Source organism: Grammomys surdaster, unplaced genomic scaffold (assembly GCF_004785775.1).
Source record: "Grammomys surdaster isolate TR1022 unplaced genomic scaffold, NIH_TR_1.0 126679, whole genome shotgun sequence".
NCBI lineage: Eukaryota > Metazoa > Chordata > Mammalia > Rodentia > Muridae > Grammomys > Grammomys surdaster.
In genome coordinates, this window is record NW_021621467.1 from 3821126 (window position 1) to 3841776 (window position 20651).

The following is a 20651-nucleotide window of genomic DNA, read 5'->3' on the forward strand; positions in this document are numbered from 1 at the left end:
AAACAAAATCAACTCTGACTCCAGAGACTCAGATCCCCTCTTCTGGCCTCCAACAGCATCTGTACTCACACACACGTATCAATATGCATACACACATAATTTAAAAATAATAAAACTATGGCATTTTTAAAAAGTAGTTCAAACAACTGTAAGGAGAATATATAATCCAAACTGTACTAACCAATCCTCCTTTAGTTTACCATTTTTCCATTTCAAATTATGCATCAGAAACACTTACCATATGTAGTACATGTCCCCATTCTGGAGCTGTGGAATAAGAAAAGATTCACAGAGTTGTAAGGCTAGCAAAGTCTTGCCTTCTTTTTCAGTGTTACAGATGATATCAATTCCACTCTTACAGTCAGTTTTCAACAAATGCTGTAAGAAGAAAGGAAGAGTCAGTTCCTCTCATCAAAACCATGTAATACTCTAGCTGCAGTTTTTGTTTAGTATACTTGTAACTACTGATAGATTTTTAGTTTATTTTACAATTATACACTGTATTGGAATACTTTTATAATTTTAGAATATAACACCTGCATTTCACAATGAGTACTTGCAAGGCCATTAATGTCTGTGGGTAAGTAAAATTCAGGTTAGGAAAGAAGTCCTTTTATTGTTAAAAGCAAAATAAACATAAACATTTAACTTCTTAGCACTTTAAGAGGCAAAATCATAATGTTTCTCAATTTTTATTTTTTCTGTATCATACCAAAAGTTTAGTGAGTAAATTATATTAACTCATTTGTTACTATCAGATTCTAGGTCAAATGAAATTAAGAATAGGCACAGCTAAATACATTTAGATAATGTGATCTCTAAATCCTTGTTATTACTGTAAAACAATTCAGTAGCAGCAAGCTTTTGTTTTGTTTTGTTTTTAATATGGTTAAATGATAATAAGAAAAAAAAGTCTCAAGTGATACCTCTCGGAACAGCTGATCTTCCACAGGTAACATAAACAGACAGGTGAAGAGTGCTTGATGGAAGTACAAGTCTTTACTGATTTCAGGGTGATTTATACAAGATTTAATAAGAGCCATTGCTTCAGGTATGCGTTCACAGGCAATTAGGTATCTGGCACGTAGTTCAAAGAACAGTGGATTTTCAGAACTTAAGTATTTGTTCACTATATTAAAAAAGAAAACATTATTACTCTAAAAAAGTATCCAAACTTTGTTTTAGACTTTACAACTAAAACATCATATTTCATTAGATTAAATAAATAACATCCTCCACGGGAAAACTTTTATTTTTGAATAGTCATTTAAGATGGCTGATAAATGAAAATAAACCTTCAAAAAAGTGCTCATGAAATTCTAGTTGATTTCTTCTTAGTTTAAGAAGGGGGTAAAAATTAGAATTACATATTCTTTTAGTTCATCATTACATAACAATGTTTCAAATAGCATATCTAAAATATCCCTCTAGTCTAAGATTACACATTTTTGCTTCTGGTAGTCCAATGCTTTCATTATTATAAGAGACCAAATGCTAAATTAGTACATTAAAATCACATTAAATCATTAAATTAACAGTAGAGAAATGTAAGGTAAGTTAATGAAAAACCTGAATTATGAATGAAAAAATAAATATTAAATAAAAAATTGTGTCACAAGCTCTAATATGTTTATACATCACTAAAGATAATTACTAATTTATGATTACTTTTACTTTCATAATATACAAACACATTTAACTGTGTAACTTTATTTAAACCTAACAACAACCTTATGACAGATTCTATGCTATTTGTTTTATTAGAGATTAAATGACTTGCCCAATGACAAAGATATTAGAAGTGGCAGAGACTGAAGTGGAACCTATATTTTATGATTTTTAAATTCAAACATTTTTAATTATATTTCATCAGTAGTTACTGAAGTATTGATGGACTATATTTTATTTTGACTTCAACATTTGAGTTACATTTACTTTTGTTTAAAATGTATGGTGAGTAAACAATAACTTGGAGTTCATGCAACAATCTATTTCAGTCTGAACTTTACCATAATGACTACTACCCAGGGAAGAGTCATCTATATTAATAAGACTCTAGATCTAGAGAACCTTTGCCCTAAGTGAGGAATGCTAGTGTAGTCATAAAGGAACCTGAAGAGCCATCAGCCTTCACACCAGCTGTGTTCTAGCTCCTACTCAAAAAACCCTAGGGGCTGGAGAGATGGCTCAGTGGTTAAGAGCACTGACTGCACTTCCAGAGGTCCTGAGTTCAAATCCCAGCAACCACATGGTGGCTCACAACCATCTGTAATGAGATCTGATGCCCTCTTCTGGTGTGTCTGAAGACAGCTACAGTGTATTCAAATATAGTAAATAAATAAAACTTTAAAAAAAAAAAAAAAAAAAAAAAAAACCCTAAACAGTCCCTTAAAAGCCTAATAAACTTTCTTCTCTCTTGTCCTCTTAAAAAATTATAAAAAAAAATTGTTATTATTTGTGTGTGTGTATTACTCAATTAACAAACATGTGCAGCAAGTGCCTTTTTTACCTTGTGAGCCATCACACTTGCTCCTGCCTGCTCCCACTTGTGGCTTTTTGATGCTACCCACCCTATCTTCTCTTGCCACATTTCCCTGTTTCTTCTCATGAGGACCCTTATCTTTCCTATAATTTATTTACTCTTTATAGTTTTCATCAATAAACAAATTTTTCTCTCATTTCCAACTGTCTCAGTCTTTGATTTACTCTAAGTGCTTTCCAATCCACACATCATGCAACAGCTTCCTTTGTTTGCCTCTGGTGTGTTCCACTCTTGGTGTAGTGCTGGTTTGGTCTTAAGCCCAGCATAATAATCCCTTCTCCACACACTCCATGTCTTAATCTGTTGCAAATGGGAATATCTTTATATGTTCAACACATGGTAATCAACTGTTCCTAAGTTGGAAGAGTTTGTCTGTTCTCTTTGGCTTTTCTACATTTTTGTGCTTACACACTATGGCTAAGTTTATATTGCTAAGTTTTGGTGATCCATATATCCTAGAACTCAGGACATTTTTAATAATATGAGAAACTAAAGGGTTAATGTTAACAGGTTGTATTAGAGAACAGAGCTTCCTGCTTCAATAAGGAATTTTGGCTCTAAAAGAGTTCCCTGTTGGTCAGTATGACAGAAGCTGATGTCAAAGAAGGATGTTAAGTAATGAGGGAATGACACAAAATTTTATTAGTTTGGGAAATGCTGTTCTATCATATTTGAAACTTACTTATTCAGTTTTGTCACTCATCTATCATGTGATCATTCAATCACAGCACTGTGTGAATAATAACTCACACAGTAATCATCAGTATTGTATTAACCAATTACTGTGCACAGGGCATTGGACTAACTATAGAATATAGGCACAAGAATATATTACCATAGTAACAGGTAAAATAAAATCAGAGTTCCAATCTTCAGACAACTCTGATGCAATGGATATTCTGTGGTTTAGGGTTTGAACTTTAAAAAAAAAAATCAAAAACAACAAAGTGTTGCTATTTAAACATATTTTAAAACTATAACTGAAGGACTTAAAAACAAACTCCCTATAATACCCAGTAAATATGTCAACAGCCACAGTACTATTACTAGAAAGATTATAACAAAGCTGGTATCAAGAAGCACTTTGGGCCAAGTCAGAAAAGAAACGGTTTTGGTGTTGACTCTCCTGAAGTACCTATCTCCTGAGATGTCGGTTGGGCTTTAAGAACAGCTTGCAACACTGGATCTTCCCATGGGCCACCATCTTTAATAATTCGAGTCACCAGTTCCAGATTCACATTTCCATATCTGCGGAGGTGATTCTGGCATTCCTAGGAGAGAAAAATCATTTTGGCTTTGTGAATTTAAAGGAGTTAAAAACTACTTGATCATCATTGTCCATAAAGTGACTGATGACCACATGATAGCAACTCAATTATAAAAGAGAAAAGGGTATCATTGAAACTTAAGTAGGGAAACAAAACCCCACTAGTAACAAATAGTCTTAATGTCAAAGGTTACACAGATAATACATGACTGGACTGAAAAAAATCCCATTAAAACAGGGATAAAAGGTAATCAAAGGGAAAAGCCTACAGGTGAATCACTTGTAGGGAAAGAACCAGGTTGCAAAAAGCTGAAAATTCAATGATCTGTTAAGTGTACATAAAAATTCAAAAAAAGTTTCTGTTAACAATGAGAGGCAGAAGCCTAAGGGGAGGTACTGCTCAGAACATACAGTCTATGCACAGGAGACGCAAGTCCCTTGCTCGGCCCTGAACTTATGCCACGTCTTACGCTGCAGTGATTAAGTTTCAAACTGAACACTCCTCTTCCCTTTGTTTGGAAATTAGATTTGTGACTACCAGATAAACACAGGCCAAAAAAAAGAAATCAAATTACAACAGGAGGAGTTTGCATCAGGTTTTAGATACAGAAGTTCTAATAAAGTAAGTAGTAATTAATCGGTACTCTCCAGCTTCTGTATTTTTTAGATATATACAGTGCTTTTAAATCATATTTCATTATATTGTAAGATTAATAAAAGAATTACATTGATTTACTTAATTTTATTTCCTGAGTTTGATGCACCGGCTTTAGATATACATCGTTTGTGTACCTGTTGGATTGTTCTTTCTGGTTCACTAAGAGTTTTAAAAGTTGTTCGGGAAACTTAGAATTTTGAAAAATAAACTAAGACTTAGTAAATAAATAAGTTGAGCTTGAACCCTTAAGAAAAAAAGATGATAATGAAGCTGGAAGTATCTGAATATATTTCAATATTGTCTGCATTGCAGTTAAAGCACAATTGTCCATTTTTCTCTACTTAACATATTACTGGAAACAGATACCTTAGCATCTTATTAGAAACTGTTTAAGCATTTTAAAAGGTATTAAAATGTTTGACTTATTAGATAAATCATCAATTAACAAATTCACAGTGGCTGTTACTTTACTTGTATTAAATTATCTTGTTTTTATAACATTTGAACATTACATTTTTGACCTAAAAGTTAATTCTAATTATTATTTTTTTACTTATTGGTTAAGGAAAAAAGAGGGTTTATTTTATTAAAAAACAAGATGGGAGAAACTGAAAAAAAAATTTCAAATGGGGTGTCCCTGTTCCGCAGATTGGTATCAAATTGCTGGGCTTAATCAGTCCTCCCTCAGGCTCCCAGGTAACAGGAACTAAGAGTTCTTCACACCAAAGAAGTTGCAGTTGTGTGTGTGTGTGTGTGTGTGTGTGTGTGTGTGAGATTATTTCACACATATATAATTATTTCATCAAAGAGGACATAGGATCATTAAGTTCAATTGTTAGAAAATAAGTTACCTCCTAAATGATTTTTAAGGGTGTCTCCAAATTAAAACAACTAAGTATAAAAAATCCTAGAGTGGGCAAGTTACTTAACTCTCTGCTCTATAGTTATTTTTTCTATAGCAGGCTACTAAACAGAGCCCACTTCATAAGATTATTGTGAGGATTAAATGTTAACATACAATAAGCAGTAAAAGGTTCTTGGGGCAGTACTTTGCACATAGTATGTACTCAGTAAAGGTGAGCTTTCAGTTCTTAGAGTATTTTAACATTTTCCAAAAAAAGTGCACATGTGGTATGTGTAAATAATATATTTTAGGGTACCTAGTTGCCTGAGCATTTAAAACATGTGTATTTTCTCATCAGTATGCCATAACATTTATTATTAAAGGATATGTGGGGGAAAGTATGTGTAACTACATATGAATTACCATTTATATTGCCAATTATGCTGAGATATTTAGAACTGGATTCAGTCTATGTTAGTGTATCCCATAAATTTCCTTTTAGAAAAAAAAGTAGAAATTTAGTTTAAAAAGAAAAAGGGGGACTCTAAAGCCCTCAATTTAGACCATTGAAAGTTTTTCAGAGAAAGCTCTGACAATCTTATATTTAACAACTACCAACCTCAAGAAAGCTTGGGAGGTAGGTAAGTCAGTGTGCACATGCATGTGTACTTCTACCTTGACTAGGATTACAGTATACAGTCTCCATCTGGTGAGATACATTGTAAACTATTCCTTTCACATTTAATGTGTGACCCATCAGTGTGATTATTCTGGTATGTTTGTGTGTGTTTCTTTTGTCAATATACTAAATTTTGTAGAGTACTACTATAGAAAATAACTTATATAGGTAACAAAATGAATCATTTCAGTGTGGTCTACTTTTTAAAAGACAGAATTGAAGAGAATAAATAAGTATAAAAATAGTTCCTTTCTTTAGATAGTATTAATAGCTTTTTCATGGTATTCAAACTAACACCCCCAAAGTTAGTATAGAACTTATTTCACTATAGAATTTTTCTCTCCTGAAGCATTAGGCATATTTTTAGAATGTTTCTGAAACAATGCATTACATGAACATACTCCTCTACCATAACTTACTACAGCTGCTTACTGAAGTAGGCTTATTACAGTTTCTTTAGCTAGTTCCTTTCAACAATGTGCCTTTGTCAAGGGTATTATGAAAACAATTCTACTCACTTTTCTTTCAGAATCCATTGTAAAGTGGGATTACTGTTTTCTTCTGAAGTTAGATTGCTTTCTTTCCTAAAATGGTTGCCATTTTCAAATCCACATCTGTCTATAAAGCTGAATTTCAGTATTTGGATCCTTTTACATCCCAGTTTGACCCCTTCGTCAACATATCATAATTAGAAATTTAAGGCCCCACCTACCTGGACCATAATTATTACACGAGACACATCCTTTTCTTCATCCTTGTCTGCAACATTTTAAATTCACCTTGTATTTTACCTGTGCCCTTTTCTCATGTCACTCTTCCTTCTACAAATTCCACGGTGTTATCCAAAACCATCCTATTAAGTCAAGTAATTGATTGATTGGTTGATTAATTAATGTGTTGTCTTTGCACACTCCCACTTCTCAGTAAGTCTTTATTATCTACCTCAATCCACAACAGATTTAATTACTGTCATTTCAGTATTAAAATCTATACCAATCCACTCTTAATTATCACATTAAGATGAGGATTTTTGAACATTATCTTACTTTCTTTAGGTAATTAGTTTATTCAGGTCTGGGGAGATGACTCAGCGAGTCATAATACTTGCTATATAAACAGGAGGACCTGGGTTTGAATCCCAAGCACTGCCATAAAAATCAGGCATGCCTGTTACCACATTGCTGAGGGCAGAAACTCACTGGCTGGGAATCCTAGCTGACATGGTCAACTTCAGGTTGAGGGAAAGACTCTGTCTCAAAAACAATAAGATGGAGAGTGATGAAGGACACTCCACATCCTCTCTGTCCTTTGCATGTAAGCATGAGTAAGATCACTCACACAAACAAGCTTTGTTTTTTTTCCTTTAAAAAAAAATCTTATTTTGGAAGATTTGCTAGTATATATGTTTGTGCACCATGTACAGTGCCCATGGAAGCCAGTAGGAGCTATCAGATTCCCGGGACCTGGTGTTACAGATGGTTGTGAGCTGTTGTGTGGGTACTGGCAATCAAACCTGGATCCTCTGAAAGAGGAGCAAGTGCTCATAACTGCCAAGCCATCTCTCCAGATTGAGAAAGTATATTTTTAATGCTAATTTTTGATGAAAATAAAGGTCACAAGCACCTGTACAGATGAAAGAATCATGGGCATGTTTCTTATTTTATAATACCATGTGTCAAAGTAAGTTACCATATCGAATGGAAGCAAGAATGTAAATGTTCTTCAGTATGGTTACTTACAAAAACACACGTCAGTAAAATCAAGATTAGGTATGTTTGCCTTGGATTTAATCCTTACCACCACATAAAACTGGTGCCTGTAATCCCAGCACTGGGAATTCAACAGGAGGATCAAGCTCATGGACGTCTCATGCTACGTTGAGAGTTGGAGGTCAGTCTGGCATACTAAAACAATCTTAAAAAAAAAACCAAAACTCTTTAGAGTACTTAGAAATGAAAAAAATGATCATTTACTTATCACCAATTTTATTATTATAATTTTATTGGTGAAAACCTGGCAAAAATGTAAAATTTAATGTTATTACATACTTTTACAATAAATTAATTTGTTCCTCTTTTCCATGAAAAGTTTGAAAATACCTAAAATATTCTATTTTGCCCATATATAAGGAACATTCACAACAATGAAAACACTATTGCTTTAGAAAAATACTTTTAAAGGAGGAAATAATTTTCAGTGAATATGCACGAATATTTCCATTATTATATGGTGGTTGCTATTATTATTGTTGTCATGCTGTCTTTAAATTTATTTATTTATTTATTTATTTATTTATTTATTTATTTATTTGGTTTTTCGAGACAGGGTTTCTCTGTGTAGTCCTGGCTGTCCTGGAATTCACTCTTGTAGACCAGGCCAGCCTCGAACTCGGAAATCCACCTGTCTCTGCCTCCCAAGTGCTGGGATTAAAGGCGTGCGCCACCACTGCCCGGCTGTCTTTAAATTTTTAAGGCAGAATTTACCATTGAAAAGCCTGTCACTTGGATCATTGTAATGGGTTTTTAGCCCTTTTTTTTTTTTTTTTTTTTTTTTTTAGGCCCAACTCCTACAGGAAAGTAAGATAGTGGAATAGTTCTTCTCTCTGAACAGAAACCAGGGCTGGGAAATGATTCAATCCATTAAGGTGCCTTCCATGCATGAGGAACTGAGTTTGGATCTGTGCAAAAGCAAGATATGTGGTTACACTTCCTGTCTTTTAGCCTTATATATCACAGTCCTATGGGAAGGACAGCAGAGGTCAAGGCCCAGAGGCAGACAACCAAAGGAAGTCAAGAGACAGGGAGAAGAATGTCTGAGGAATCCAGAACTATGAGACAAGAGAATCCCTGAAGCTTTGGCCAGTCAACCTAATCAAATTGAGGAGCTTCAGATTCGGTGAAAGATACTGCTTCAAATAATAAGATAAAGAATGATTGAGTACAACACTTAAAGTTAACCTCCACATGCACCTTCACACACATGTACACCCATCATTCTAAAAAGTATATACACCACACACAACACACTACACACATAAACAACATATTCTGAAAATAACAGAAATCTAGAAATCAACAGATTTCAAGAAAACTCTGTATAATTGGTATAAAGAATTTTAATGTAAGGATCACAATTTCTACATGTTTTAAATAAGCAAGGAATTCAGCTATCAAACTATTATTATTCTAACCCTAATATAAGACCTGAAGATTTAAGATATTTATGCAAGATTTATTTGAACACAGGATCCCACATAAAGAAAAACACATAGAATCCAATTTATCAGAAAAAGCATGTGCAGTCTGGAGAATAAGAGGACATGTTGCACCTACCACCAACAGGGCAAGTTCCTTAATCTCAACCAAGAAAGAGATCTTCAGATTGAGTTCTCGTCTGAACACTCACACAACTATGGTCACTTGATCTTTGACAAAGGAGCTAAAACTGTCCAGTGGAAAAAGGACAGCATTTTCAACAAATGGTGCTGGTTCAACTGGAGGACAACATGTAGAAGAATGAAAATCAATTCATTCTTATCTCCTTGTACAAAGCTCAAGTCTAAATGGATAAAGGACCTCCACACAAAACCAGATACACTGAAACTAATAGAAGAGAAGGTGGGGAAGAACCTCAAATACTTGGGCACAGGGGAAAAGTTCCTGAACAGAACTCCAATGGCTTATGCTCTAAGATCAAGAATTGACAAATGGGACTTCATAAAATTGCAAAGTTTCTGTAAGGCAAAGGACAGTGTCAATCGGACAAAACAGCAACCAACAGATTGGGAAAAGATCTTTACCAATCCTACATATGATAGAGGGCTAATATCCAATATATACAAAGAACTCAAGAAATTAGACTCCAGACAATCAAATTACCCTATTAAAAAATGGGGTATAGAGCTTAACAAAGAATTTTCATCTGAGGAAACTCGAATGGCCGTGAAGCACCTAAAGAAATGTTCAGCATTCTTAGTCATCAGGGAAATGCAAATCAAAACAACCCTGAGATTCCATCTTATACCAGTCAGAATGGCTAAGATTAAAAACTCAGGTGATAGTAGATGCTGGAGAGGGTGTGGAAAAAGAGGAACACTCCTCCATTGTTGGTGGGACTGCAAGATGGTGCAACCACTTTGGAAATCAGTCAGGCAGTTCCTCAGAAAATTGGACATAGCATTATCTGAGGACCCAGCTATACCACTCCTGGGCATATACCCAGGAGATGCTCTAACATATGACAAGGACATATGCTCCACTATGTTCATAGCAGCCTTATTTATAATAGCTAGGAGCTGGAAAGAACCCAGATGTCCTTCAACAGAGGAATGGATACAAAAAATATGGTACATTTACACAGTGGAGTATTACTCAGCTATTAAAAACAATGAATTTGAGAAATTCCTAGGTACATGGATGGAACTAGAAAATACTCAAACTGAATCCAAGAACACTTGAAAAACATCATGCATCATGATCAAGTAAGCTTCATACCAGGGATTCTGTGTTATTTCAATATACAAAAAAAAAATCAATGTAGTCTATCATATAAACAAACTGAAAGAGAAAACAAACCATATAATCATTTCATTAGATGCTTATAAAGCCTTTGACAAAACATAAGGCCCCTTCAATGTTAAAACTCTGGGAGAGATAGATCAGGGATACAAGGTACATACCTAAACATAATAAAAGCAATATGTAGTAAGCCAATATTCAAAATCAAATTAAACAAAATCAGAAACTTAAAACAATTCTATTAACATCATGGATAAGACCAAGCTGCCCACATACTCCCTATCTATTATAACACTTGAAGTTCTAGGGAAAGCAATAAAATAACAAAGGACATCTAGGAGATACAAACTGGAAGGGAAGAAGTCAAGCTATTACTATTGGAAGATGATACGATAGTATATATAAGCTACCCCAAAAATTCTATCAGAGAATTTTCTAACAGCCAATAAACACCTTCAGCAAAGAGGGCGGATACAAAATTAAAAAAAAAAATCAGTAGCCCTCCTTTAGGAAAATGATGAACAGACTGAGAAAGAAATTAGGGAAACAGCACCCTTCACAATAGCCACAAATAATATAAAATACTTTGGTGAAACTAACCAAGCAAGTGAAAGACCTGTATGAGAAGAACTTCAAATCTATGAAAAAAGAAATTGAAGACGACATTTGAAGATTGAAAGATCTCTCATGCTCAGAATCAGTAGGATCAGTAGGATTAACATATGGAAAATAGCTACCTTATCAAATACAATCTACAGATTCAATATAATGCCTATAAAAATTCCAACACAATGTAATTCTCAACTTCATATAAAAAAAAATCCTGGATAGCTAAAACAATCCTGAGCAATAAAAGAACTTCTGAAGGTAACACCATCCCTGATCTCAAGCTATATTACAGTGTAATGATAAGAAAAACTGCATGGTATTTGCTGTAGAAACAGACAAGTTGGTCAATGGAAATGAATAAAAGACTAACTGCCTTCCCAGACAAACCCCAACATCTAGTTTCTTGTCTGAGTAGTTTGCATAAGACCCTGTGGTGGATTGAACATGTTTGGCTCAGGAAGTGGCACTATTAGGAATAGGTGTGGCCTTGCTGGAGAAAGTGTGTCACTGTGGAACTGGGCAATGGAACCTTCCTCCTAACCATGTGGGAGCCAATCTTCTCCTGGTGGCTTCAGATGAAGATGTAGAACTCTCTCTCAGCTCCTCCTGCATCATTCCTGCTTGGATGCTGCCATGCTCCCATCTTGATGATATTGGACTGAACCTCTGGACCTATAAGCCAGCCCCAATTAAATGCTGTCCCTTGTAAGAGTAGCCTTGGACGTGGTATCTGTTCACAGCAGTAAAACCCTAAGACTGGCCCTCATCCGGAATGCACAATTAATTTTTGATCATTGTGCATTTTTTGTCATTTAATTAGATATTAATCTGCTTCACCAGAAACCAGGCTATCCTTTCACAGTCCCACAGTCCCCTTAATTTATGCAGGAAATTTTAAACAAAGTTTACAACTTATACTTGAGAAACTCCAATTTTAGGTAGTCAGAAATTCATGAAAGAACTGAGTAAGTTTAAAAACTATGTTTGAATCCTATGGTTGTCACTATTTGTCTTAAAAGCAGTGTCAGGGGCATTTTGCCAGCAGAAGGAAACTATTAAATAAAAGATACAGTTTGTCTAGCATGAGGTAGAAAGAACTATAAAGCTGAGCCATTTGTTGTTTCACTACATATGGATGATTGGAGCTCTTTCCTTTGGATTTAACCCTCTGCCCTCCAAAATGAAGGAGGTTATATTAACAGTAAATAATTGTTGGGAAGCAAAGACTCCATTGGAACTGTCTCGACATTGTACAGTGAACTCCAGTGAAGCAGCTCTGGTGAGTCATCATTCATTAAACCCCAAAACTCACCCAACAAGACCTGAAGTCATTTATTTTTGTCATGTAATAGGGGAGCATAAATTTAATCAAATACAGATCTAGGGATTAGCAACATCAATATAATCTAGAAGCCTGTTACAAAGCAGACCATCAGGTCCCACTTTACACTCCTAAATCATAATCTGAATTCTAACTTGGTCCTCAGGTAATGTAGTATACATTAAGACATTAGCAACAGAGTTTGTCCCATTTAATGTGGAAGAGAAAGAATACAACTGTAAACCTACATATAGTATGACACTACAAAAAATGGACAGAAGTGAGACACTCAGGGACAGTATATTAAAAATAATTCAAGGGTACATTAGATTATAACTATATTACCAATAATCTGTCAAAAAACTGGAAGCTTTCCAGGCTTTGCAAACACAAGCTCTTACGAAGGTTACAGAATAAGAATGCATGTTGGCCTTTGCTAGATCCCAAAGGTAAGAAGGTTGGGGAATACCAACAGCAGTAACTCAGGTCAGAAAATGAGAGTTGATTCCAGGTAAAGTTAAAATGGAACCCAGAGGTTTTAAAGCTTTTGTGAGTTAGAAGGCTCAAATGAGCTATATGTAATGATCCATACCTTTAATCCTAATGTTTGGGAGACTGGCACAAAGGTGTTGCATTGCCCCAAAATCGAGATCAGCCTAGGATACATGGTACATTCTAGGCCAGCCAGTACTACACAGTTCAAAACTAAACTTTTTTATTTATTCTTTTGTTTAGGTTTGTTTTTTTTTTTTTTTCCCCAAATAGAGTTTCTCTGTTTTATAGCCTGGTTGTCCTGGAACTAGCTCTGTAGACCAGGATGGGCTTGAACTCATAGAGATCTACCTGCCTCTGGCTCCCAAGTCCTGGGATTGAAGGCATGTGCCACCATGCCTGCCTGGCAGAAGAGATTTTAAAACTGGTAGGGAGAAAGGGGTAATGAGGATAGACTTTCTATTTCAGCCAGAATTAGAGATACTGAAAGGATTGAAGACAGAAAGTATGTGTACACATGGGATATTTTCTGTTCCTTATTGTGGGAAATTTTTAGTAACTTATTACTTCTGTTCACAAGAGAAAATATACAGGTATGTCTCTTCACAAATATTTACATCCATTTAAAGCAAAAAAAAAAAAAAAAAAAACCTTAGTTGAAGTTGGAAAAATATGCATGCAGACATAGCCACCCATATATACCACGCACAAAACTTTACAAATATATTTAAAAAAAAACAAATTTAAAAAAATCTTTCAGTGTCTTCACTTAGATGGTTCCCATTATCAGTGCACAACTGTCACCTCTAGGACATACTCAAAGAGAACTTCCTTTAACAAAAAAATGTCCTTCTCCAGTACCCTTGTGACAACATTCTCTATCTCCTATTTGGTTTATCTCTAAGGCAGCCAATGCTTTCCAAAATAGTCACTTTAAAAGTCTTGTTGTCTTTCTGTCATAATTACAGGAGTTTACTATTCCACTTACTATTGTTTTTCATGGAAGGGAATGAAAACAGTAGTAGTAGTGGTGTGGCACTCAATGAATACCTCCTGAGCAAAGAAAGAAAATTGTCCCCAGAAGCTCTTAGGTGTGGCTTAATGGAGGAACTGGGTCTCAGTTCTCTTCTGCAGCCTGAGGATCAAGATGGTAGATCTCTCAGTTCCTTCTCCAGCCCCATGTCTGCATGCACCCACCATGTTTCCCACCATGACAATAACAGATTAAATCTCTGAAACTGTAAGCCAGACCCAATGAAATGTTTTGCTTTGAGTGGCTGTGGTCACGATGTCTCTTTACAGCATTAAAACCTAAGACAAGTATATTGCCAACTAGTGTGAAAGACAAAGTGAAACAGAAAATAATTGTTAAAAACTTGAATATGTAATCGAAGTAGATTTGCTTTTGCTTTGATTTGCTGATATCTTCTACTTATATATTTTTGAGACAGGGTTTCACTCTGTAGCTCTGGCTGATGTAAAAAGCACTATGAAGACAAAGCTGGTCTCAAACTTAGCTGCTTGCTTCTACCTACCAAGTGCTGATATTAGAAAACAGGTTTTTTTGATCTATTTCGTTGAATTAAGAATGGACACAGTAGAATGCTAAATATAATTTTCATAATACAGCCAAACTCCTGATTAGCTATAAGTCTTTAATACTATAGTAATGTTCTATATGACAAGTATGATCATGTATGATCAGCCCCTGGAGTGTTCCAACTCTGCTGTGTTTTACTCCAACCCAGAGAAGTGCTGATGAAATAACAGTGAAAACACATGGGTGAACAGTGTACTATGTGTTGTTTCTAAAGAAATGACTAAAAGAACCAAACTATTGTAGATGGATAGAAGGGGTCTTGAAATTTTGTCATCTATGTGCATTGTATGTACACATGCATGTATGCAAGTGTATACAGGTGCACAAGGAAGTGTGCTCATGAGTGTGGAAGCCAGAGGTTGATGGTGGCTATCTTCTTCAATTGTTCTCCACTTTATTTTTGAGACAGTCTTTTAACTGAACCTAAAGCTTCTCAACTCAGCTAGACTGGATAGCCAGTGAGCTAGTAGCATCAGCCCATTACCACCTCCTTAGCACAACAATTACAGAAGTGTAAATCTATATCTAGAACTTTTTCTACAATAATTTATTTGGTATACATGTGTGAACACACATGTGGCATTCAGAAAATAACTCATTGATAGTTGTTTTTCTCCCTACACAATGTGGGATCCAGGGATTGAACTCAAGTCATTAAGTTTGGCAGCAAGCACCTTTACCTACTAAGTCATCTATCCAGCCCCTAATAGATTTTATGGGTGTTAGAAGCCAAACTCAAATCCTGGTGCTTCTGAGGGCAGGCATTTTGCCAACTAAGCCACCTCAATTCTTTGACATTCTTGTCTAGATTTGTTTCGTAACAAGAACAACAACCTACAGAAGTTCCATGAGATGGGAAAATCAGCAGATAGCCAAAAGAAAAAGAAACAGGGCAAGTAGCTTGCTTCTTCACCAGGGGAAGGGAAAAAGTTAGTATGTTCCCACACATACTTAGGTTCTTTAGGCAACCACATTAGAATCCTGGATAGAAGTTGCTTGAGAATTCAGTTAAAATTGATTTCATGATTTTCTTTTACCTGCCAATATAGAGGAATCTTTAAAACTGTCACTGAAGTGACCATAACAACTTTTAAGCAAAAACTTAATATGACAAACTATTTTTAGAGAGAGAATCAAACTGACTTGTGTGTGCATAAAATATAAACTAGTGAACTATCTTACCTGGAATGAGCCAAGAATATCCTTTAAGGGTTCTTCATAAAACTCATCTCTTCCAAAGAACAGGAGCAACTCAAAGAAACTCCTGAAAAGAAAAAAAAAAACACAATATATATATATATATATATATATATAAAATTTTCATTGCTTTGTGGCTTTGTTCTATTTTAAAAGATTACCAAGTTGTAACATCTCTCTAATATAAAATATTTTACTTATAAATACTTGATTTTTAAAAACTCATTAAAGGGTTAAGGATTTAGCTCAGTTGCCATATACAAAGCCCTGAGTTCCATCTCTAGCACAGCACAGAAAGAGGTATTGGTACATGTCTTTAATTCTAGAATCTGGAAAGTGACAAAAAGAACAGAAGTTCAACATCATTGTCAGTTACATGCCAAATTTGAGGCCAGCCTAGAATACATGAAATACTGTCTGAAAATACAAAAACAACTTACAAAGCACAAAAAGTAATGATGTAAAATAGAGAAGAGATTAAGATATGTCAGATCAAGCTTGGCACTATATGATAATATGTACAGGAAAAACTGTATGTGGAGCTCCTTACTATCTGGAGTTTTAAATGTCTACTGGAAATTCTAGAATGTACACGTCATACATCAAGGGAAAACTTTGTGTACTCACAAACATACAATATTTCTATTTTGGTAGAATACCTAGAGAGATCAGAAACTAATAAAGACAACTATCTCTCTTTAGTATAAAGCATAAGGCCCAGAAGTCAAAAATGAGCTGGAAAAAGGAAAGAGGACAAGTGGCAGAAAGGACAGTGAACAGTGAGTGGATCAGTCAGATGACATAGTCACAGTTTATCATATCTGTGTATAAAAATCTCAGTAAAACCCATTATTTTGTACAATGAATATATTCTAATAATGAAAAAAAAAGACAACAATGAAGTTGCCACATCATTTGGGTTCTCCTTTTCAGAGACTTCTTTGGAATATTATTCAGACAGCATCACATGCTACAACATGAATCAGAACTTTTAGAAATCTGAAATGAACTCAGGATGCAGCTCAGTGCTAGAGTCCTTGCCTAGCATGAACAGCACCCTAGATTCAATTCCTAGCACCAAACAGGAGAAAATCTATGGTATTAGTAAAAGTTGGAATAAAACTCTCAAACCTCATTATCAACTGAGTTTAGACAATGTATTTGTCTTTTGTTGACTACTTAGCAATATTTGATAGCGTCTTCTCCAAGAGTAGATTTATCTCAAAAACCACTTTTCTTTTTCTCATTAGAGGCTCACTCACCCCTCCTATGCTCTGAGGCTGGCCTCAAACTTTTGGATTCAAGAAGTCTACTTGTTAACTTCCTAAGTAGACGTGATAGGTATCTACCCAGGGTCTTTTAAAAAGAAGTATACTTATTCATAAGACATTAACTCTTACTATTTTAAAATTGGTTATAGCAATTCATTTGTATTCCCAGGCTCTGTGCATAATTCTTTTACTACATCTTCAGTTAATTCCTCTACTAAAGTTTACCATGCAGTTAGAATCTACTTCAAATTCCCATACATATTATTTTTTATAGAATCCTCCTATACACTACAAGTATTTTTTTATTGCTATTATAATATAACTTTCCAGGGCAAGAGAGGTGGCTCAGTAGTTAAGAGCACCGTCTGCTCTTCCAGAGGTGCTGAATTCAATTCCCAGAAACCACATGGTGGCTCACAACAATCTGTAATAAAATCTGATGTCCTCTTCTGGTATGTCTGAAGACAGCAACAGTGTACTCACGTACATAAAATAAATAAATCTTAAAAAAAAAAAAAAGATAATATAATTTTCCTGGGTCTATCAGGGAATTACTACCTATAAGACAAGAATCACTTTATAAAATAAAATTGTCAAATAATAAGACATGAAGTTTTAAGTCACTGCTTACTGAAAAATAGCTATATATGCATGAAAATAACATTAATTTCACTGTAATCCTTCATGAGAGCCCTTGAATGAACAGGCCCACTGATAGCAAGCAGTATACTTTGAAAGGAATCCTTCTCTTTAAGCAGTATGTCTCAAGACTGGATCCAGCAAACCATGTTGTGAACAGATGTTCCATCATTCAGGTGTTGTTCTACTAGTAAAGCTTGATAGATATTTGGTAGACTTCTTAAAGACCTTAGATTTTTCAGAAATGGTAGACAAGGTTCTAATAAGAGTCAGCCTGGACTGCTACAAACTTCTTTGGCTATCTGAGTTACAGCAGGACTTCTTTAAACGTTTTTTCTTTTCTTTTTGTTCCTTTTCACTTGAAAAATTTTACATGATTCTGGATATATAGGTATGCACAACAGGTATAATCACTTACTGATGATAGCTGTAAGGAAATTTACTTTAATTCTTCCTTATAAATTTAATTTTACTGCTGACTAAAGATGAAAACAAATCTCCATATATATTCTTTTATTGTTACATAGAAATTTATATATTGTTTGAATATTGTATGATGTATGACACAGAATATGTTCTGTGTTTTTCAGAGTTGATTAACATTTTGCTTTTATAATCATCAATGTTGAAAATGTTCCTTCATATAAATACATAGTACAAAATGACGGAAGTGTGTTTGGGGACTTTCAGAAATTGCTGACAATCCAGACCTAATCCTAAGCCCAAATTCATTTATCATTTCTTTAATATGACTCAAGTCAGCTCTCAGACAGCAACTTTTACAATCAAGCATTCGAACACAATACAATGTAAAGATCTACTAATTTGGTACTTACACAGAGCATTGGTAGGAAACTATTAAAAAAGTCTTTGTTTTCCAGAATTAGGTAATTATGTTTCTCTACATAGAAAATTTTGTATGTACAGTAAAAACACTGCAATTTATAAGAAATATCTTTGAATCTGAGCCAAGATGTTTAAGATAGCACTCATTGATACTGCGTAGCATGACAGTATAGTTAGTACAAAGTATGTACGTTATGTGTTCAGAACCAAGGCTGAAGTTGTGCGATGTAACATGAGTGAACAGAACCAGAAATACCTTAAATTCATCACGTACTTGAGTATGAATTAAGACCTGGTGATTTCATGTGTATAAAGTTTTATGTTTGCTAATTTTTCACAACTTTCTAATTCAATTAACAACCATGTGTGGTCACATAACACACAGTTTCAAAAGCTATCTCGCATTATCTTCTAATACACAGCTGTTCCATCTACACTGAAAATCTGTTTAGTGTATCTACCAAACTAAACAACATGGTTACATGTTTGAAGTCTTACAATGGCCATAGATAAAAGCTTGGTCACAGGCTTGTGTTACTGGTGGGAGTGTCCTGAAATAATTCCCATGTCATTGTTTGTATACCTTGAAGGGGATCAAGGGTCTCTGGTAGTTTCTTGTCTCCTGTTTCCTTGCTGCCATAAGGTAACCACCTTTCTCATCTGTGAACTTTTCAGCCATGATGTACAGTGTTTCTAAAGACCCAACAGGAATAACCATAGACTGAATCTCCAAAACTTTCAACTAAAATAAACCTACCTTTGGTGGCTAAAAAGATAGTTCCTTGAATAAAGTGCGACCTTTATAATTATGAGAACCTGAGTATGAACCTCAGCATTCATATAAAAGCCAAGGACAATGACATATACCCCCGTATAAAGACAGATGAAGAAGCCTTGGGACTCACTGGCTAGCCAATCTAGGAAAACACCAAGTTCTGGGTTAAGGTAGAGGGCAATTCTGCCCTATACACACAAGGGCAACTCGGCGCGCACACACATGCATATACTCCTCAAGCAAAATAAATAAACCTACCCTCTTTTTAAGTTGATCATTTTCAAGTACTCTTTTACAGGTAAAGAAAGCTGTCTAATTACCACTTTCTTAAATTTACTTAGCTAGATCTTCTGGATAACTTCAGCTTCTACATCAGCATTCCTGCTCCACTTAGTACTTTTGTGTTATTGAGAAAGCTTCCTTCCTAAAAACTAAAAAGAATCTCTACTTAACATTAATCTTTTGTTTTATAGAGAGCCTTCAGAGACTTGACAACAGTTAGGGCCTTGTGTGTGCTTCCATACATTAACCGAACAAATTTAGAGAGAAGTTGATTATAAAGATAAATATCTAAAACAAGAAAAGGAAATAAAAAAAGACTATGAAGTTGGGCATGGTAGCACACACCTTTTATTAATCCCAGCATTCCAGAGGAACAGGTAGATAGATCTCCTCTGAGTTCCAAGGCAACCTGGTTTACATAGTGAGTTCCAGGGCAACCAAGGATACATAGTGAGAGCCTGTCTCAGGAAAGGAAAAGAGAAGGGAGAGGAGGGGATGAGAGGGGAAGGAGTGAAGAGAGAACAGGAAATGTGCTAGACAGTTATGTCAATTTGACACACAAACTAGAGTTACCTGAAGAAGGGAACATCATTTGAAAAAAAAAAATGATTCCATAAGATCAGTTGTAAGGCATTTTCTTACTTAGTAATTGATGGAGGAGGGCCCAGCCCATTGTGAGTAGTTCTAACCCTGGACTGGTGATCCTGAGTCTATAAGAAAGCAGGCTGAGCAAGCCACGGGAAACAGGCCCATAAGCAGCACTTTTCCATACCTCTACATCAGGTTCCTGCACCGTTTGAGTTCCTGTCCTGACATCCTTTGGTCATGAACAGCAATATAGAAGTGTAAGCCAAATAAACATTTTCTTCCCCAACTTGCTTTTGGATTATGGTGTTTCAATGCAGCAAAAGACGCTAGCTCAGGCAAGAAGAGAGAGGATGGAAAAAGAGAGGGAAGCAGAGAAGAGAAGAGAGGACGTGAAGAGAAGGTGAAGGGATTGAAGAGGAAAAAGAAAGGGAAAGGAACCTATAAAACAAAAAATAGTAGTAAAGGACTGGCTAATTTTATATTCTAAAATGCCTCTGTAATTAAATCAATATCACATTAGCATA

General features: G+C 35.1%; 1 protein-coding gene across 2 annotated transcripts in view; it reads right to left on the minus strand.

Moving 5' to 3' along the window:
- The window catches only part of Znf654 (zinc finger protein 654), a 42578-nt gene that overhangs the window by 9114 nt on the left and 12813 nt on the right, over positions 1 to 20651 (minus strand). The window contains exons 2-5 of one of the 2 annotated variants that reach the window (XM_028761179.1): positions 15712 to 15793; positions 3678 to 3813; positions 927 to 1129; positions 239 to 378 (exon numbers count right to left, since the gene is read on the minus strand). In XM_028761179.1, the coding sequence (XP_028617012.1) occupies positions 239 to 378; positions 927 to 1043 (257 nt within the window). In that variant the 5' untranslated portion in view covers positions 1044 to 1129; positions 3678 to 3813; positions 15712 to 15793. Of the gene's footprint in view, positions 1 to 238; positions 379 to 926; positions 1130 to 3677; positions 3814 to 15711; positions 15794 to 20651 lie in introns of those variants that run through there. The other variant, XM_028761178.1, reaches the window with a different exon arrangement.